The sequence below is a fragment of the Perognathus longimembris genome, chromosome 6 (genome assembly GCF_023159225.1).
Source record: "Perognathus longimembris pacificus isolate PPM17 chromosome 6, ASM2315922v1, whole genome shotgun sequence".
In the NCBI taxonomy this organism is placed as follows: Eukaryota; Metazoa; Chordata; class Mammalia; order Rodentia; family Heteromyidae; genus Perognathus; species Perognathus longimembris.
Window position 1 is genome coordinate 84,974,254 of NC_063166.1, and position 20,663 is coordinate 84,994,916.

The following is a 20,663-nucleotide window of genomic DNA, read 5'->3' on the forward strand; positions in this document are numbered from 1 at the left end:
GTAGGGTGTGAAAGAGAAATCGCTTTGGACAGGTGCGGGAAATGCGCGCGGCGTTTTCACTGCTGGGCTGCCTGGGAAGATCACAACAGCCGCGTTCTGACGCTCGGAAGCCGGGCCTCCGGCGGGCAGGCGGGCGGGCGGCGTGGGGGCCCGGCCCTGCCTGCTGGGCACCATGCGGGGCGGGACGGCCAGGCGAGGAGGGGCCTCGGGCGCAGACCTGGCCCCCACTGCACCTGGCCGCCCTCCGGGAGGCAGGGGGACAGGCCGCCGGGGCTCCCGCGGCCCCACCGCCCCGCCACTGGCCCCGGGGCGGAGTCGTCGCTGACAGGCCCCACGCCGTCCCCGCCAGGGCCCCCCGAGAGTGAGTGCCCCCGAGACCGTGACCAAGCTGCAGCCACACAACTTTCTCGCGGTCTGACGACCAAGCACAGGACTTCCACCCAGAACCATCTAGAATCCGACGCGTCAGGTGGGACTTCTGCACCCACTTTTTGAACGTTACGATCTTCCTGCCACAGAACCTCGGTGTGTGGCTGAGCTGCAGGTTCCAGGTGCCCCGTAAATCTAATCGCGGGGATACAACTGCCGTGGGCAGCGAAGGCGCGAGGTGCTCGTGGCTAGGTTATCGCGCCGCGTTGCAGTTCATCTGCCGTTCGGTGGGATGGAAGCCTAGAGTTCTTGATCTCTGTCTGCCCACCCTCCTGCCAAGCAGCCCGGGCCAGCTGAGCCCGGAGGCTGTCTGCCCCCCGGCCACGTGCGGTCCTGCTGGGAAATGTGCGTTGTCCGTCGGCCTTTCTCCTCACCTCTGTCCCGCCACAGCAAGCGCGAGCTCTGGAGCGGAGCGGTGACCAGGAAGGACGTGGCCTCGTGGGTGCAGGCCAGGGGCCTACCGACCCGCAGCGGGGCCCCGGTGTCCACCGCAGTGGATGGGGGGGGCCACATGGAGGCTGATCCCCCAACCGTGTGCAGACACCCGTGAAGTCCAGTCCTTCCCTGGAGACGGCCCCTGCGGCCCAGGGCCGAGACTGCGGGTTCCCACCCACCCCCGCCAGCCAGGCCCGCCGCCCCCCTCACCTTCTCCTCTCCAATTTCGTCTCCGCCGCACTGGATTTTAACAATATTTACTCAGAACTGCTTCACCTTGTATTTTTCATTTGACAATATTAATTGTGACCTTTCAGAACTCCCAATTAAACTTTGCAATAAAACGGAAAGGTGAGCGGGCGGGGAGGGGGGGGGGGGGAAGGGGGGGCGTGGCTGCCGCTGCCGCCGCCCGCCCGGCCCAAGGAGGGCAGCAGCTCCCCGGCTCCCTGCCGGGCTCGGCCGGGCCGCGCTGCCCGCGTGGATGGGAAGGCCGGGCCGGCGCTGGGCCTCTGGCCGCCGCCCGCGGAAGCAGGGGCGTGGGTCGGGGCGCCTGACCTTGCTCCGGAGAAGGCCGGCGGGAAGCGCAGCCCGGCAGCTAGGACGGCGGCCCCAGGCGCTGCTGCGTGGACGGCCGGCTGTTTGTGGGGGGCCCTCTTGGGGCAGCCCCCACCCACAAGGCCAGGCCTCCGGGCCCGGCCCCCCGGTGAGCCCCCCGGGGCTGATCACCGGACGCAGCCACTTGCAGTTGAACGGTAACAACTGGAAAGCCCCACCTCGACGGGGCCCTGAGGCCCGCCATTCCCTTCGTCCTAGCCGCACCCCAACACCCCACGCTGTCATTCCCCTCTCCCTTCCCCTGCGCCCAGACTTTAGGGATCCCCGGCCTTCATCTTACCAGGAAGCCATGGCACCCCAAAGCCTGCGGGCCTCGGGCCAGGCGTAGGAAGGAACACTCTGGAGCCAGGTACCCCTCCCGGCTAGCCAGGACGACGGCCCTGAGGGGGCCTAGGGTCCCCCCCCTCCCGCGCCCCACCGGGCCCTGAGCGCTCATCCGGAAGCTGCGGTGGAGATTTGATTCACAGACGCGGCGGGCTGGGCGCGCTGGGGCCACCGTGGCGCTGGGGCCACGCGTGCTCGGGAGGAGAGCCGGGCAGCGCTGCTCTGCACCCTGGAGTCTAGACAGGCAACCGCTGTGCACACGCACGCACGCACGCGCACGCGCGCGCGCACCCCACGTGCCCCAGGCACATCCGTGGCAGGCTGAGCCCGATCCCAGGGAACGCACGCTTCGGTCGGTCTGGAGGGTTCTGGAAACAGCGGGAAGCCCCCTGCACGTGGCTGGCTGGCTCGTGCGTGCGCCGCGTCAACAGTGAAATGTCAAACACCCCCGTTGTGGGAGGATCCCCCAGCTGTGCGTGGGGCGGGGTCTCCTGTAGATTCCACAGGCCTTCCTTCCTTAAAGGTGGTTTCTCCCAGGCCAGGGCCGAGCGGCCCGGGTGCAGGCCTGGGGAGCGACACTCCCGCTCTGCCCTCTGTGCCAGCGCACCGCCTCCCGCACTGCAGTGCTGGCCTCCCTCACCCTGGGAAGCCAGCGGGGGAAGAGCTTGCCGGTCCTCCCCGTTCCTCCTCTGTTCCTGCTCTCGCTCGGGTGCTCCCCACGCTCGGCTGTGGCCCAGCACCCTGAGCCACCCGCGTAGAGCAGGCTGCCCGGAGCCTGTGGAGCCAGAGGGGCTTGGATGGCCAAGGGGGACACGGAGGGTCCAGAGACCCAGCTCCCCTCCCCCAAGGAGCAGCCGTCCATCGCTCCAGCGGGGGACCCACACGTCCCCCACAATGCCACAGGACACGCAGAAAGCGTGGGCCCAGAGGAAGTGAGGCCAGTGAGGCAGAGAAGGGGCAGCTGTGCGATGGATTCCAGGGAAGGACAGACGGAATCGACGGGAGACCAGACAGACAGAATCACTGGGAGGGAGGACAGATGGAACCAGTGGGAGGGAGGACAGACCGAATCAATGGGAGGGAGGACAGACGGAATCAATGGGAGGGAGGACAGAAGGAATCAGTGGGAGGGAGGACAGACGGAAACACTGGGAGGGAGGACAGAAGGAATCAGTGGGAGGACAGACGGAATCAATAGGAGGGAGGACAGAAGGAATCAGTGGGAGGACAGACAGAATCAATGGGTCTCCAATGCCAGAATTTTCTGCTGAGACCAGAGCCCGTGCTCTGAGCATAGACCATTCCCCAAGGACAGAGCCTTCCAGGGACGCTCTCCAAGTGCACAGGAGATGAAGAACCGTCCCGCTAGCCCTGGGCCTGGGCCCTGGGCCTTGGGATGGGCTCCTGCTCCCGGGACCTGCTAAAGAGACATGTCATCCTAAGCCGACAGAGTGGGCACGGTCACCTCCACCCACAGAGTGGGCCCCCTCCTCCTCCCAGACCCCGGGCCCCACAAGGTCTCCTCCGCCACTCGGCACCCTTAGAATCCCGTCTGATAGGACGCGAGTCACGTTAGTCCGCAAGCAAGGGGAGGTGGCTCACGCCTGTGGTCCTTGCTACTCAGGGGGCTGAAATGGAAGAACCTTCATTCTCAGCCAGACCAGGCAGGAGGGGCTAGTGCGACTCTCATCCCCAAGTAGCCACCAGAAAGCCAGGAGATGTATGCCGCAAGTGGCAGAGCACCAGCCTTTACCAAAAAGAAAAGAAAGACGTAGGAGACAACACCCAGGCCCTGCCCTAGTACTGACAGAGAGGGGGAGGGCGGGAGAGAGGAGGGGAGGGGAGGAGAGTCAAGGAAAATGAATGTGAAGGGAGCGTCTTCCTTGTTCCCCAGCTGCTTCGGGGCACAGTGGGGAGGGCCCAGGGCCCAGGTCAAGCCAAGGGACTCGCAGAAAGCAGCTCCCCCCCCAAGCCCCCATTAGCTGCAGAGCAGGTGGCTCGGTGCCGGCCTGGCCTCCCCGGTGTGTGCCTGGCGAAGGCCCAGCGGCCGTGGGCATGACGGTGCGCGGTGGCCAAGTCGGCGCCCCCGTGAGGACGCCCCGTGTGCTCACGAGGCCCGCGTGTCTGAGGCGCTGCACTGGCTCCCGGCGGGACCGCGGAGCTCCGCTCCTGTGCTCAGCCGTGGCCGAGCTCACGGACGTGCATGGGGGGAGGGGGGGCCGCAGGTCCCCCGCGGGTGGACAGCAGTGGAGGCGGCGTCGAGCTCGTCAGAGGATCGGCCCTCCTGAGAGTCCGGTGATTGTGTTTGGCTGCCCCTGCGCCACGCACGGCCGCGAGCGGTCTGGGGTTTGCCCACCTTGAAGAGGCTCGGCTTCAGGAGACGCCCAGAAGCACAGTAGGGTGTGGGGAGGGGGTCAGGCTGAGCGAGGCCTGAGGCCAGGCCTCAGGAAGTGGGCCTTGGCCCGTGGGGGCTGGGGTGCTGTGGGGTGGCCTGGTCAGCCTCCCTGGGCCCCACGGGGCCCCCCCCCAGAGGCTCGGGTGCACGCTGGCCACTGAGGCACGCTCCTCGAGTGGACAGAACGGCTGCACGGGGTCCAGGGGCTCCATCCCTCTCCCGCCCGGCCCGCGGCGGGTCCCTCCTGTTCTCCAGAACCCCCAGCTCTGGCAACTTTCCACGGTTTGTTTTCTTTAAAACGCAGATGGAACCGTCTCTAAACAAAAGCCTGTTGCAGGGAAGAGCGGGATGAAGCCGCGTCTCCCGGCAGCCTGACCTGTGCGGGGGGCATGGGCGCTAACTGCTCCCTACAAAACCGGAGCGACCCAGGAAGGAGAGGAGGGGGGGCCTGACGCCTCCTCCCCGGACAGCACCTGTCCTCGTCCTTTGGGATTGTCACACTCACCCATTCCTGTCCCCGCCAGCCTCGGCGCTGCTCACAGGGCTGGGCGGGGCTGGGCGGGGCTGGACCGGCCGAGGCCAGCCCTGCACCACGTCCAGCCCTAGGGGCAGGCGGGTGGGTGCTGTTGGCCTCAGTGAGGCACATGGGGGCGTCTGGGGGCACATGGGGGGGCAGTTGGCGGCTCCTGGGGCATCTGAGGACATATGGGGGCAGTTGGCGGTTCCTGGGGCGTCTGGGGGCACATGGGGGGCAGTCGGCGGCTCCTGGGGCGTCTGGGGGCGCATGGGGGCAGTTGGTGGCTCCTGGAGCATCTGGGGGCACATGAGGGGCAGTCAGCAGCTCCTGGGGTGTCGGGGGCGCATGGGGGCAGTTGGTGGCTCCTGGGGCGTCTGGGGGCACATGAGGGGCAGCCGGCAGCTCCTGGGGCGTCTGGGGGCACATGAGGAGCAGCCGGCGGCTCCTGGGGCGTCTGGGGGCACATGAGGAGCAGCCGGCGGCTCCTGGGGCGTCTGGGGGCGCATGGGGGCAGTTGGTGGCTCCTGGGGCATCTGGGAGCACATGGGGGCAGTCGGCAGCTCCTGGGGCATCTGGGGGCGCATGGGGGGCAGTCGGCAGCTCCTGGGGCATCTGGGGGCGCATGGGGGGCAGTCGGTGGTTCCTGGGGCACCTGGGGGCACATGGGGGCAGTCGGCGGCTCCTGGGGCGTCTGGGGGCGCATGGGGGGCAGTCGGTGGTTCCTGGGGCGTCTGGGGGCGCATGGGGGCAGTCGGCGGCTCCTGGGGCATCTGGGGGCGCATGGGGGGCAGTCGGTGGTTCCTGGGGCACCTGGGGGCACATGGGGGCAGTCGGCGGCTCCTGGGGCATCTGGGGGCGCATGGGGGGCAGTCGGCGGCTCCTGGGGCATCTGGGGGCGCATGGGGGGCAGTCGGTGGTTCCTGGGGCACCTGGGGGCGCATGGGGGGCAGTCGGTGGTTCCTGGGGCACCTGGGGGCACATGGGGGCAGTCGGTGGTTCCTGGGGTGTCTGGGGGCGCATGGGGGGCAGTCGGTGGTTCCTGGGGTGTCTGGGGGCGCATGGGGGGCAGTCGGCGGCTCCTGGGGCGTCTGGGGGCGCATGGGGGGCAGTCGGCGGAGGGAGCTGCCTGAGCTTTGCTCCCACTGGAGCCCAGGACTGAGGTTCCTTCTTGCTACAGGAAGTGACCTCCTCATTACGTGCCGGCAGTTACACCAAACACAGTAGGGAAGACACCACGCCCATGTCTCTGTGCCCTTGTCTCCACGCCACGCCCGTGTCTCCACACCACGCCCTTGTCTCCACGCCACGCCCGTGTCTCCACACCACGCCCTTGTCTCCACGCCACGCCCGTGTCTCCGTGCCCGTGTCTCCACGCCTTGCCTGTGTCTCCACGCCACGCCCTTGTCTCCGTGCCCGTGTCTCCACACCACGCCCATGTCTCCATGCCCATGTCTCCACGCCATGCCCTTGTCTCCACGCCACGCCTGTGTCTCCGTGCCCGTGTCTCCATGCCCGTGTCTCCACACCACGCCTGTGTCTCCGTGCCCGTGTCTCCACGCCCGTGTCTCCACACCACGCCCGTGTCTCCATGCCCGTGTCTCCACACCACGCCCGTGTCTCCGTGCCCGTGTCTCCACGCCCGTGTCTCCACACCACGCCCGTGTCTCCACACCACGCCCGTGTCTCCACGCCACGCCCGTGTCTCCACGCCACGCCCGTGTCTCCACGCCACGCCCGTGTCTCCACACCACACCCGTGTCTCTGTGCCCGTGTCTCCGTGCCCGTGTCTCCATGCCCGTGTCTCCACACCACGCCCGTGTCTCCACACCACGCCCGTGTCTCCACGCCATGCCCTTGTCTCCACGCCACGCCTGTGTCTCCACGCCACGCCCTTGTCTCCACACCACGCCCTTGTCTCCATGCCCATGTCTCCACGCCACGCCCGTGTCTCCACACCACGCCCGTGTCTCCGTGCCCGTGTCCCGCCTCCTGTCTCCTGGCCACCGTGGCGTCCACATCAGCGCTCGCGCCACTAGAGCGGAGGGTCCGTTGGGATTGCTTCTGCTTGTTCTTTCCTCTCTGGCCTCTGTGGCTCTGTTTCCTGGGTTAAGTGGCCTGTGGGCTGCTGGTCTTCATAGCTGGCTGCCTGCAGACCGGAAGCGCCCCAGTAAGGACTCCAAAATCCAACCCCCCCCCCCCAAAAAAAGGATAGTAGGGAAGTCAAGTGTGGAAGCAGATGCCCGTGATCCCAGCCCTTGGAATGCTCAGGCATGAGGACCGCCAGTTCAAGGCCAGCCTCAGCTACACACAAACCTTGTCTCAGAACGGAATGGAATTTGTTTTCAGCGTATTTACTGTTAGGATCATGGTGATGTACAGCGGGGTAGCAGTTCGTGAGTCCGTGACGAGTGCATTTCCTTTGGGACAATGCCAGCCCTGGCCTGGCCCCTGCCCAGCTTCCCCTCCCGTTCACACCCACAGGTGGTACAGCTCCTTTCCCACACAGTGTCGAGCGAGTGCCGGGCTGCCTTCACCCTTCATGCCTCCCTTTCTGCGCCCCCCGCCCCCATGAACACCACCGCCCAGGAAATAGGAGAGCAGCTCATCTGGAAGGTTCAGGCTCAAGGTCAAACAGGTCCCCGGGGGGCCGGGCCTCAGGGCTGCGCGGGCACCCCGGCTGCGGGCTCCTGCCCGCCCTGGGGCGACCCCAGGAGACCAGGGAGGAGCCTCGGGCTGCCGGGGGGCTCTGGAGGTGAGGGCGGTGGAGCCGCCGGGCGCGGGCGTCGGGCGCGGCGCCTGTCCACGGAGGCAGGGACCAGGCACCGCCTCGAGGCTGGCCGCGGGAGGACCGGGGAGCTGGGCGCTGGCCCCGGCAGGCAGGTGCCCCCCTTTGTCCTTCCTCCCGGCGGGCTCGCCTGCTTCTCCTGCAGCGGCCCGACGTGACGCGTGTGGGGCGGGCAAGACACGGGTGCCCTCAGAGGAACGCAGCCCCCCCGCCTCCCCTCCGCCCATCCCAGATGACGGCCACGCCCCTCCCTCCGCCCCCGCCCCCGCCACGGGCGGGGCCTTCCCAAAGCCCGTCTGCTCCAGCCGCCCAGACGCCCGCCGCCCAGGCTTGTCTCTGGCCCCGCACCCTCTCCCGGTGCCAGGCCCGCGGCTCTGCCCTCCCCGGCCCCCCTCGTCCCCCCCCCCCGCCTGGTGCGTGCACACAGCCCCCTCCCCCGCTGTCCTGGAGGTCTCCATCGGGACAGTCCCACGCCACGTGCCACGGCCAGTGAGTCAGAGCCGCCGGAGCTGATGAAGCAGCCCGGTACAGCGAGATGGGGCTCTCCCGCCCAAGGCGGGGCCCAGGCCCCTCCCCCCTCCCGCAGATGGCGCCAGCTAATTATTCTCATCTGTGTAGCACCTTACACCTCTGTAAACTCTCTTCCGAATGTTGGGAAACAGACGATTCGGTCTGTCTTTGTCGCCGAGCGAGGATTTTTTCATTAGCAGGATCAGGAAGGACCATCTGTGTATTTAGTGAAGTTTGCCGCCAGTGTTGAGTTGGAAACTTGGAGACAATGGCAGCGCGAGCTGTTTCCCGCTGTCCGGGAGCCGCCGGGTCCCCCGGTCCCCGGGCGAGGAGGGGCTGGGCCGTGCGGGCTCCACCGTGAGTGGACACAAGCCAAGCCGGGGCGGGGCGCCAGGGCCAGCGCCGTGGAGTGGGCCCACGGACCCTCTCCCAGATCCACATCATAGAACATTCCAGAAAAGGAAAGCAGGAGCCAGACGTTCCTCTGCTGCCATCTGTGTCCTTGGATGAGCGACGTTACCTCACTAGGCCCTGGCACAGCGGCAGCCATTGGGCTCTTGGGCTGGCAGCTTCCCGTCCCCAGATCCACCGCAGCCCAGCGCGGAGCTCCTGGGGGCTTCCTCCACCGCGCCCCCGTCAGCCTCCCTGCCCGGGCTCCGCCGCGCCCCCGTCAGCCTCCCTGCCCGGGCTCCGCCGCGGCCCCGTCAGCCTCCCTGCCTGGGCTCCGCCGCGGCCCCGTCAGCCTCCCTGCCCGGGCTCCGCCGCGCCCCCGTCAGCCTCCCTGCCCGGGCTCCGCCGCGGCCCCGTCAGCCTCCCTGCCTGGGCTCCGCCGCGGCCCCGTCAGCCTCCCTGCCCGGGCTCCGCCGCGGCCCCGTCAGCCTCCCTGCCCGGGCTCCGCCGCGGCCACCGGGCCTCCGCTCCGTCCTCCTCCAGCCGCGACAGCCAAGTCTGTGGCAAAACAAAGCAGATGGGCAGCCGGGGCTCCCTGGGCCATGGGGCAGGCGGGACGGGAGGGAGGCAGCCGGGGCCCGGGAGGCAGCAGGAGGTGCTGGGATGGGGCCCAGAACAGACCCCGCGCTGCGGCACGGCCCGGTGAACAAACGGACCCCCGGGAGCCCAGAACTCCTGACGGCGGTCAAGAAGTCGTTTTCAGTTCTGAGTGAAGGAGACGCCGTCGGCGCTTTCCTGGCTCTGGTGCTTGGGACTTCGCCGTTGTGGGCAGGAGAGGCCCAGAGCCAGCTGGAGCCGGGCAGGCGCCAGAGCCGGGTCTCGAGCGGCCAGCGCTGGCGCTGCTTTCTCGTCCTGACATTTCAGGAGAGGATAATCCTTCCCCGATCGCGGCAGATGCACGAAGCAGGAAGAAGAAAGAGGAGGCTTTTGGCACGTGGCTGCGTGGGCCCCAGGCGGAGGGCAGCGTGGCCCCGGGGGATCCGCTGGGTCACAGCAGGTGCCCCGGGCGCCGGAGCCGGAGGTCGGGGCGCCCCCTCGGCGCCCGGCACGCGGGGACAGTCTCGCGGCGTGGGTGCTGTCGCCGGCTCCCTCCCGGGTCGTCGTCTGCTTTCGTAGGCCGAGGACAGACCCGAGCCGCGTGCTTGGCTGAGCTCTGCCCTTCCCGGCGGGCGGGTCGTGGGCTCAGCACAGGTCTCGTCCCTGCGCTGCCTCCCGCTTCTCTCGCCAAGTGAGCGCGTGCGCTCGGCAAGCCCACGCGTGGAGCCGTGTCCCCCCCCCCGCCCCGGGCCGTCCGCGGACAGCACACATCGGAGCCCGTGCGGGCCTGGCTGGGTTCTGGCACGCCGTAGTTGGCTCTTTTCCTCTTTCTTTTCTTCCCTTTTTCCCATCTTGTCAAGTTTTGTCCGTAACTAGCACAGGGGAGGAAAACCGCGGCCGCAGTGGGCCACGTGGCCCCTCTGCTCAGTGTTCTGCGGCACCAACGCCTCCGGCTTCCCAGACCCCAAGTTCCTGTGCCCCAGGAAGAGCACAACATGTGCGAAGACACAATAGTGCAAAACAGCTTCATGGCACACCTGGAAATGCTTCGCTGATGACATTAACCTTCGTTTGCTGCTTCTCCGCCAGCCCAAACAGATCCTTCCTCCTCAAGTCTTTATCTCCTCTTCCTATATAATTGCTGCTTTAAATCACAAAAGCCTTTCAAGGCACAGAGCGTGGAGCAAGCAGGGCAGCCTTAGGTCCGCACTCACCTGCAGACGCCCCGCTCCAGCCTCCCCCGGAGCCCTGGGAAGCGGGGATCCCCCTCCCGGAGTGTGTTTTCAGGCTCCTTCAGGCTCCGGGCTTTGCTTTGTGTTGACACTGTCTCATGAGAAGGGCCCAGTATCGCTCTGTGGCTCCCTTTTGTTCCTTCCTCGTGAAGAAAGGATAATTCCGGGAGTTTCCGTTTCGCCGGGAGTTGTCTCTTACATGAAGACGCGCTGAGGTCAGGACTGGGGAGCAGAAAGCCCCGTGCCGCGGTGAAAAGCAGATGAGATGTGGCTTTGTGCTCCCCGGGGGGTGGGGGGGACCCGGCCGAGGCGCCTGCCGTTAACCAGGCAGCCAGTCTTGGTCCTCAGGAACACTTTGCACCCACGGACGAGGAGCAGAGGAGGGGCCCTGAAGACGAGAAGAGGCCCCACTGCCCGGGGGGGCGGCAAGGGACTTCCTGCAGAGGGAAGCCACCCACCTAAACTGACGGGGCGGTGAGTGGGCACGTGGCCTTGAAAGGGGCTCAGGGTGAGGCCGCTGGGTCCGGTGCCACTCTGGGCCCAGGCCCCAGCCTAAGGGATGCTCCCAGCCCTGGCCCCAGCTCAGCTGGCGGTAGGGCGGTGATGGATTAGTGATGTCTGCTGGGGCCGCGCCAGGGCGGCCGCCGTTCGGCCGCGTTCCCTTCCGTCTTGGTTCCGCGTGCCTGCTCTTCTGTCCGGCGTAAGTGGATGATTTGTGGGAAGGCCTGCCTTCCTCCCCGTCCAGTTCACCTTCAAGCAGCCTCTACAGGCGGGCACCACGCTGGAGCACCCGGGTGTTCTCCTGGGCTCAGGCGTCACCATCGCCATCGCTTGCCGAGCAGCAATGGCTCTCTCCGTGCGGCCTCGGGTCAGTCCCCCTCGCGCAGCGAGTGAGGCAGGGAGTCAGACTGTCGGCTGCAGGCGGGTGCCCGGTGGTCAGACGCGGTGCTCAGAAAGGCTTAGCGGGCGCCCCAAGGCCACACAGCGCGGCTGCTGTGCCGCCCATCCCTGCACTGTCCTCAGGCACCCTGCTGCGGGCCTTGGCCACGGGGGGTGGGCAGGCCGTGTACGTGGTGCTCCGTAAGATGAAGGCCGAGGGCATCCGCATCAACTGGATGAAGGGGAGGAGGCGAACCTAGTCCAAGCCTGTCTTTCCCTAAGCACCTTTCATGTATCGATTGTGCTGATGCTGGGGCTTGAGCGCAGGGCCTAGTGCTTGGTAGGCGGGTGTTCTCTACCACCTGAGCTCCACCCCCAGCCCATTTGCACTTTTAATTTTTAACAGAAGCGTTTTGGCCAAGGACCAGCCCGTACTTTCCTTATAACTCGTATTGCAGGCATGTACCACCACGACACCCAGCTTGTTGGTGGAGGTGGGGGTCGTACTACCTTTTTGTCTGGGTCAGCCTTGAACCTGTGGTCCTCTGAAGTCGCCACGAGGACCTCTTCCTAATGAAAAGCCCAGAACTTTCTTCTGCTGTCCTCTAATAGACATTCGGCAGGAGCTGACAGTTCCATTGAACGGAGAAACAGAGTTTGCGTGAGGCGGGGCCAGGCAGGGAGAGGCCACAGAGAGGGCGGGGCGGGGCAGGGAGAGGCCACAGAGAGTGTGGAGGGCGGGCGGGGCCAGGCATGGGGAGGCCGCAGGGAGTGGGGAGGGCGGGGCCAGGCAGGGAGAGGCCGCAGGGAGTGTGCAGGGAGGGCGGGGCCAGGCTGCCCACGCTCAGTGTCTAACTCGTCGGGGGCAATTGTTCCTGATCCGTGGGCCTTTCCGCAGTTTTTAATTTGCACCCAGGAGTGGGATGTCACACACTCCTCATGTGTTTGGCTGGGGTTCTTCGCTGCCGGCCTAGAAAAGCAGTTCTTCATCACCATCTCCTGTGGAAACTGTCCAGGGATAATCACCCCGGAGAAGCACTTCATTTGCAGGAGGCGCGGTGTGCCCGGGGGGGCTGTCGTCGGCTAGCGGGGCCTCTCGGGAGGGGCTTTGAGGGCCCGCGGGAGGCGGTCAGGGGCCACACGAGGCACTTACCCACCTCCTCCCCGCTGGCTCCATTAGCCACCTTCCACCCAGCCCCAAATCCAGCCACCAAAGTGGAGCTCGGAGACGCCACCACCTCCCGAAATGGACTCGCCGGGCCGGGCCGTTCCCGGGCCTCTCCCGGCCTTGGCGACGGGCTGACGGCCGGCGCTCTTGCCGTGTCTCCTTCAGAGGAACGGAGCGTGCTCCCGAGCGTGCACCGCAGCCCCTGCTGCTCCACGCTGGAAAAGGAGGAGCCCGGCGGCTCCCCGCGGGCTGGGGCGGGAGGGGAGAAGCCAGGGCTGCCTGGCCGGGGGGCTGTGCAGAGAGGGCTCAGCCGGGCACGGGGCTCGGAGCGAAGGGCGGCGCCGACACACCCCCAGCTGGGGCCCCTGGAGCCACAGCCCGCCCCGCGCTGGTCCCTGTCTCCTCGCGGAGGGAAAGACACCCCGGTGTGATGGAATCTGTGCGGTCAGAAAACCCAGCTCCCCGAGCCATCGCTGCCAAGCGAGACACCGTGGCCACCGCGGCTTCACCTCCCCACGCGCGGGGAGTCAGCAGTGACCGCGAGGCTCGCCGTGGCCCCGGGGGTCCGGGGTCCCCCCGGGAAGGCCCCCGGGGAGGCTGCCGGGCGGGCCCGTGCGCGGCGACGGGAGGAAGTGTGCCTGCGATTCCCGAGCCTCTCCGTGTTTGCCTTAGGAAACGGGTTGGCAGCTGCCCCGCGCGTGTTGACAGAGCTGCTGGTAAAGTTCAGGCTCCGTGTGGATTCGCGTCCAGCAAACGGAAGCTGAAGATGAGTCACAGCCGGGGCTGCCAGCCGCCGCGGGCACGCGCAGGAGGCCCGGCCAGGGGGCGCCAGCTCGGGGCACCTCACCGCCCTGCTTTCGGGGTGGCCCCCGCTCCTCTGGGTCACCACCCCACGTAGGCAGTGTCTGCTCAGAGCCCCGGGTGGCTGACGGCCCTGTGGGAGGAAGCGGCGGCCTGGGGTTGGCACCCTGGGCATCTGTGGCCTGGGCCCAGCAGGGGCAGCGGCTGCCCGGGGCCCGGAGCCTGAGGGAGGAGCCGAGCCTTGATGCCGACCGTGCGGTCCTGTGCCGGGCCCTGGGGCAACATGGTGCTGTGCCGGGCCCTGGGGCAGCACGGTCCTGTGCCGGGCCCTGGGGCAACACGGTCCTGTGCCGGGCCCTGGTGACAGCTCTGGTGACGGCGCGGCCCTGTGCCGGGCTCTGATGACGGCTCTGGTGACGGTGTGGCCCTGTGCCAGGCTCTGGTGACGGCTCTGGTGACGGCGTGGCCCTGTGCCGGGCTCTGGTGACGGCTCTGGTGATGGTGCAGCCCTGTGCTGGGCTCTGGTGACGGCGCGGCCCTGTGCCGGGCTCTGGTGACGGCTCTGGTGACGGTGCAGCCCTGTGCTGGGCTCTGGTGACGGTGCAGCCCTGTGCTGGGCTCTGGTGACGGCGTGGCCCTGTGCCGGGCTCTGGTGACGGCTCTGGTGACGGTGTGGCCCTGTGCCGGGCTCTGGTGACGGCTCTGGTGACGGCGCGGCCCTGTGCTGGGCTCTGGTGACGGCGCGGCCCTGTGCCGGGCTCTGGTGATGGTGCGGCTCTGTGCCGGGCTCTGGTGACAGCTCTGGTGACGGCATGGTCCTGTGCCGGGCTCTGGTGACGGCTCTGGTGACGGTGTGGCCCTGTGCCGGGCTCTGGTGACGGCGCGGCCCTGTGCCGGGCTCTGGTGACAGCTCTGGTGACGGCATGGTCCTGTGCCGGGCTCTGGTGACGGCTCTGGTGACGGTGTGGCCCTGTGCCGGGCTCTGGTGACGGCTCTGGTGACGGCGCGGCCCTGTGCTGGGATCTGGTGACGGCGCGGCCCTGTGCCGGGCTCTGGTGATGGTGCGGCCCTGTGCCGGGCTCTGGTGACAGCTCTGGTGACGGCATGGTCCTGTGTCGGGCTCTGGTGACGGCTCTGGTGACGGCGCGGCCCTGTGCTGGGCTCTGGTGACGGCGCGGCCCTGTGCCGGGCTCTGGTGACGGCGCGGCCCTGTGCCGGGCTCTGGTGAGGCTCCTGGGGCTGCCAGGGGGCGTGGAGGTTCCCGGCGATCGCTGTGGGACCGCGCCGGTGCGTGCCGCTCTTGGCGTGGCCCTGCACAAGTGGACCCACCCGAGCTTCGTCACCATCGTCATCGTCATTGCTATCGTCGCCATGCACCGGCTTGGGGCAGTGGTTTGAGGCGGGATCTGCTGCAGAGCGCGGAGCCACGCTCAGCAGGAAACCTCGGTGGGCAGGAAGGTTCTAGAAGAGTGAAGTTGAAGGGCCGCTGTGGCTCACGTGGTGGAGCCCTAGCCCTGAGCACACAGAGGCTCAGGCACAGCACCCAGGCCCTGAGTTCACAAAGGGGGGGGGGGCAAGAAAAGTGAGGCGCAGTGCGGGAGGAGAGGGCGCCCCCACAGCGGGGACGTGAGGTTCTGACGCTGTCTACCCTCGCCACCGACCCTTGAGATAGCTCTCTCCCCATCCTGGGGGGCGGGGGGAGCACAGCCCCACGTCACAGACACCTGAGTGACAGGAAGACCGTCTGACCTCTGAGACGCAAGGTCAAAGTCGAGGAGCCGGCCGCCCCGGGCCGCCCACCCCACCGTCTCCCGCCCAGGCGGGGGCTGGCGGGGGCTGGTGGGGGCAGGCGGGGGCTGGCGGGGGCGGCGGGGCTGGCGGGGGCTGGCGGGGGCTGGCGGGGGCTGGCGGGGGCTGGCGGGGCTGGCGGGGGCTGGCGGGGGCTGGCGGGGGCAGGCGGGGGCTGGCGGGGGCTGGCGGGGGCTGGTGGGGGCTGGCGGGGGCTGGCGGGGGCTGGCGGGGGCGGCGGGGCAGGCGGGGGCAGGCGGGGGCTGGCGGGGCTGGTGGGGGCAGGCGGGGGCTGGTGGGGGCTGGCGGGGGCTGGTGGGGGCTGGCGGGGGCTGGTGGGGGCTGGCGGGGGCTGGCGGGGGCGGCGGGGCAGGCGGGGGCAGGCGGGGGCTGGCGGGGCTGGTGGGGGCAGGCGGGGGCTGGTGGGGGCTGGCGGGGGCTGGTGGGGGCTGGCGGGGGCAGGCGGGGGCTGGCGGGGGCTGGCGGGGGCTGGCGGGGGCTGGTGGGGGCTGGCGGGGGCTGGTGGGGGCTGGCGGGGCTGGTGGGGGCAGGCGGGGGCTGGTGGGGGCTGGCGGGGGCTGGTGGGGGCTGGCGGGGGCTGGTGGGGGCTGGCGGGGGCTGGCGGGGGCGGCGGGGCAGGCGGGGGCAGGCGGGGGCTGGCGGGGCTGGTGGGGGCAGGCGGGGGCTGGTGGGGGCTGGCGGGGGCTGGTGGGGGCTGGCGGGGGCAGGCGGGGGCTGGCGGGGGCTGGCGGGGGCTGGCGGCGTCCGGGCTCCGCGGGCCAGCGGCGCTTGCCTGGAAACAGGTTTTCTAATTCCCTCAGCGTCTGCACACCTCAGGACTCTCGGCTGAGCGGCACGAAGCCCCCCCCCCCCAGGCTGAAGCAGGCCGGCCCCTCCCCTGCCTGGTAGCCATCTGGGAGGATCTGGGCCGGCTCTTCCTACGGCCCCGCTCACTTCCCAGCCCCACAACGGAGACGGTGGGGCTCGGGTCCCAGCAGACCCCCGTGAGAAGCAGGTGTCACCCCTGTGACGATGTAAGGAAAGGGTGGGCGAGGGCGGGCCAGGGTCCCCGCCCCCTGCTCCCCTCCGCCCTCCGCTCCCACCCCTCCCCCCGCTGCCCGGCCGCCCGCGTGGGTTCCTTCCACACTGGGCACCAAGCGCTGGGCCTGGGTGGTGGGAGGCGGGGCAGGAGGGGGAGGAGGGGGGAGGAGGGGGAGGGGACGGGAGGGGAGGAGGGGAGGGGGCAGCAGGAAACTTGTCTGCACCTCCGCGCGGCTCCAGCTGCGAGCTCACCTCGGGCGCAGGCCGTCCTGCTCAACTCGCCTAGCGAGAAAAATCACAGCTCGCCTGTGTTGGGGAGATGCAGCCCGGTGCCCCCCGAAATGTCAGGCTGCCACTGCGGGGACGGAAGTGGGCCGGGACCCGTCCCCACGCCGGTGCCCGCCCCCGAGCGCCCGCGACCAGAGATGGCGAGGGGGAAGGGCCAAGCCCAGCAGCCTGCTGACGAGGGGCCCCGCGCCTTCGCTGCAGAGCCCTGGGGGGGCCGCTGCACCCCTGCACTGCCCCCGCACCCCCACGTCAACCGTACGGGGAAGAGAGGTCCAGAATGGTCTCAGAAGGAAGTCACTCCTTTCAGGGGAACGAAGGCGAGCGCGGCCAGTCTCCCCTGCGGCTGAGGACTCGACGGCGAGCTCTGGGCATGGGGAGCACGAGCCGCGTGACCCTCGGACCCCAAAGCTAGCCGGCCCTGGAGGGCCCCCCAGCACCCTGAGCGGACTGACCCGAAGGGTCCCCCACGCCCCAGAGCTGATGGACCCCCACACACGCCAGGTCCTGGCCACAGGTGTCCCCTTCACCGGAACCGGAGCGAGCGCCACCTGACCTCCAGCTGGGGGCTGCACGGGAGGCCCCCCTCCGCCTCCCCGCCCCACAGAGCTCAGCCCAGGCCACCCCGAGAGCGGCCTGCAGCCCCAGGGGGCACCGGAGGGCGTGCGGGCCACACGGGACCCTTGCTCCCGGGCGGAGTGGCTCTTCTCCCGAGCCCTCAGCTCGGACGCCACGGTGCCTCCCAGCAGTGACCACACTTGCCAAAGCCGTGGCTACATCTCTGTGCTGGCCGTGATAAAACGCCCTCGCCAGGTCACCTCCTCCCCAGGGCCCCCACCCCCCGCCCGCTGCTCCCAATCGATGCCACCGCTCTGATTAACTCACTCTTAGAGTCCCGGGGCTTGTCTGAGTATTTTGTACTAGTCTCTCGGCCATCATGGAGCTGTCATTTCTGTCCTTCTCGGTGACGATTGGGTGTCAAGAATGATGGGTCCACTCAGTGTGTTAGCTGATTTTAGGTTGTTTACCGTTGGGGGAAGAGTACCATAGAAGCCATTTGGAGCCAGGGAACACCGGCTCACGTCTGTAATCCCAGCTTCTCGGGAGGCTGAGATCTGAGGTTTGAAGCCAGCCTAGGCAGAAAACCCTGTGAGACTCTTATTTCCAGTTAACTAGCAAAAGCCCGGAAGTGGAGGTGTGGCCGGAGCGGTAGAGTAAAAAAGTGACGTAAGGGTGTGAGGCCCTAGGTTCAAGCTCCACTATCAGCACCAAAATAAAGAAAGAAAAGCAGCTTGGGATTTCCCTTTCACTGGGAAACAGTCCTTATTCCCTCCTCTGCGGAGGGGCCAGCTGGGGGAGGGGGGGTACCCCAGAGCCGGGCGCTGACCACGGCTGCCTGTCCACCACAAGCGCCACTGCCCACACAGCTCGGGGCCCTGTGCTGGCTGCTTTCCGGAGCCAGACAGGGCAGGAAGGCCTGGCTTTGTCTCATTTAAAAAACACTTTTAAATATACATTAAAGATTCCTCTACATCGTTAAAAAAAAAAAAAAAAACACTTCTATAGCCAGGTGCCAGTGGCTCACGCCTGTAATCCTAGCCACTCAGGAAGATGAGATCCAAGGATTGTGGTTCAAAACCAGCCCGAGGCAGAAAAGTCTAAGAGACTTTTATCTCCAGCTAACCACCAAAAAGCCAGAAGTGGAGCTGTGGCTCAAGTGGTACAGCACTAGCCTTGACGGGGGGCGGGGGGGGGAACAGTTGAAGCCCCAGCACACACGCAGAATGCACTTTTGTATGAAGCCCACAGGTGGGAGGAGCCGGCGGCCCGGGAGATGTCTAAAGCGAAACCTTGATTATTTCAAGGCAGGCAACAGTAAGAGGTGAACATGAGGAAAAGATGCCTATCCAAGACTGCAGGGAGAATCTTCTTCTAGCGTCTAGAATAAACAGTAGTGAAGTCATGAAAATGGTCACGGTTGAATCGCTGAAGACACCCCTCCTGTCCTGTGATTGCTTCGTTCCTCACATGTCCGTACATACTCGGCCTCTCTCTCGGTGGCTTTTAGCAGAGGGGTGTGACCCTGGCTGTCTGGGTGTCAGAACTTGCCAGGGTGCTAGCAACCCTTGCGAAAGCACACCTATGAGAGGTGCAGGGGCGTGGCCCCATGGAGCTGGCTCTTTCTCCAGTGGAGTTCAAAGCCCGGTGTGGGGACTGCGGAGGGGAGGGAGGGGGCGGTGCGGTTGCTTAATGAATGTTTGCAAAGCGGAGAAAGGTGTGCTGGGCACGTGGCAGTGTGAGTCTCAGGACTGGGCTGTGTGACTCACAGGAAGTGAGTGGCCACACTGGGCCTTTCCGTGGCCGGGCCTGCCGTGGCCAGTGTGCTGTGGCCGGGTCTGCCGTGGCCAGGTCTGCCATGGCCGGTCTGCCGTGGCCAGTGTGCTGTGGCCGGGCCTGCCGTGGCCGGGCCTGCCGTGGCCAGTGTGCTGTGGCCGGGTCTGCCGTGGCCAGGTCTGCCATGGCCGGTCTGCCGTGGCCAGTGTGCTGTGGCCGGGCCTGCCGTGGCTGGGCCTGCCGTGGCCAGTGTGCTGTGGCCAGGCCTGCCGTGGCCAGGTCTGCCGTGGTCAGGCCTGCCATGGTCAGGCCTGCCGTGGCCAGTGTGCTGTGGCCAGTCTGCCGTGGTCGGGCCTGCCGTGGTCGGGCCTGCCGTGGCCAGTCTGCTGTGGTCGGGCCTGCCGTGGCCGGGCCTGCCGTGGTCGGGCCTGCCGTGGCCAGTGTGCTGTGGCCGGGTCTGCCGTGGTCGGGCCTGCCGTGGTCGGGCCTGCCGTGGTCGGGCCTGCCGTGGCCAGTCTGCTGTGGTCGGGCCTGCCGTGGCCGGGCCTGCCGTGGTCAGGCCTGCCGTGGCCAGTGTGCTGTGGCCGGGCCTGCCATGGCCAGGTCTGCCGTGGCCGGGGGCCTGACGTGGCCAGTGTGCCGTGGCCAGGCCTGCTGTGGCCAGGTCTGCCGTGGCCAGTGTGCCGTGGCCGGGCCTGCTGTGGCCAGGTCTGCCGTGGCCAGGTCTGCCGTGGCTGGGTCGGCCCGTCCTGGCTCTGCCTTTGGCCCATGTGGCCTTGCTGACTACTAGAAATCCTAACGGGCACCGGGACGCCTCACAGAGCGTCTGCCCTCCGGGAGCAGCCCTCTGCCCGCGCTCACCCCGCCACTCATCGCCTTTGTGCTCAGACTCTCCGAGCCGGGAGGGCGGCGTGTGGCAGGAGGAGGGGGAAGGCGGGACCTTTCCAGGCGGAGCTGCCAGCCACTGTCCGGGCCCAGCCCAGGGCAGCGGTGGCCGGGGGAGGGACACAGGCTGGGACAGGAAGAGGGGGAGACCTGGGTGGGAGAAGAGACACAATCCCCACTCCCTCACCTGCCGGTGCCTCTCGCTACTGCCCTCGGGGCAGAGCTAGAGCCTCCTCCCTCCCCACTGCCCCCCCCACCGGGCCCCAGTCCCCGCTGAGCATTCTGCGGGTGCCTTTGGCCTCCTGGGCCATGCTGACCACCCCCCTTCTCCTCTTACAGTTGAGTTCAGCAGCTGTTTGGGGACCAAGGGGACGCAGTATGAGACCGACAGCCTGGACTTCAAAGTGGGGACGGACGGGACGGTCTTCGCCGCGCGCGAGCTGCAGATCCCGTCGGAGCAGGTGGCGTTCACGGTGACGGCGCGGGACCACCAGACGGCGGAGCAGTGGGACGCCCTGGTGCGGCTGCTGGTGGCGCAGTCCGCGTCCCCGCACGCGGGACACGAGGTAAGAGGGCGATGCAGACACGGATCCACACCGGGACACGGGAGCCCCTCCTCCTGAGGGCCTGGGGTGCAGCCCCCCGCCCCCCCCCGGGGGCCTGAGGCGGGCGGTGTTAGGGCTCCGCCCGCCCCGCTGGGCTGCCACCGCCACCGTGGCCGTCACTGGTGTGTGATCGGCCTCAAGGCCCGGCGGGGCTGGCGGAGAGGGCGGCGGGAGCCTGGAGTTCCCGCACTCACAGCAGTGGGGGGAGGAAGAGCGCAGGGCCTGCGTGGCAGCCACCGCGCGTGGCAGGAGGCTCCGCCGCACGCCGGCGCTCCCTGGAGAGGAGTCAGGCGCTCGTTAGACAGAGCGGGGCAGGGGCTGTGGCACGGGGTCCACCCTGAGCCCGCCACGCCTGGACGTTCCGCGAGACGCCACGTGTTCCCAAACCTGTCTCGCCCAGGAACCCTTCTCCCGGGAACAGCTTGCGACACGAGGGCCGAGGATTCCACCTTGGGAAGCACGCTCGTGTTGTCTCTTCTTTCCAGAAGTCCAGGGAAGGTGGGTGGGGTCCGACGAGAGGAGGCAGAGAGCAGGCCAGGAGAGCAGTGTTCACCCCTTGGAAGGGGGAGGGCAGGGGCCTGGGTACAGTGAACCCGCATCTACACTCATCTCCAGCAGTGACCCCCCCCTCAGCACGAGCCCCCCCGA

General features: G+C 68.0%; 1 protein-coding gene across 1 annotated transcript in view; it reads left to right on the top strand.

Moving 5' to 3' along the window:
* Nucleotides 1–20,663, top strand: part of Cdh4 (cadherin 4) — a 356,680-nt gene that overhangs the window by 236,407 nt on the left and 99,610 nt on the right. Inside the window, 1 exon segment of the mRNA XM_048349680.1 lies at nt 19,750–19,976. Within this exon segment, the coding sequence (XP_048205637.1) occupies nt 19,750–19,976 (227 nt within the window).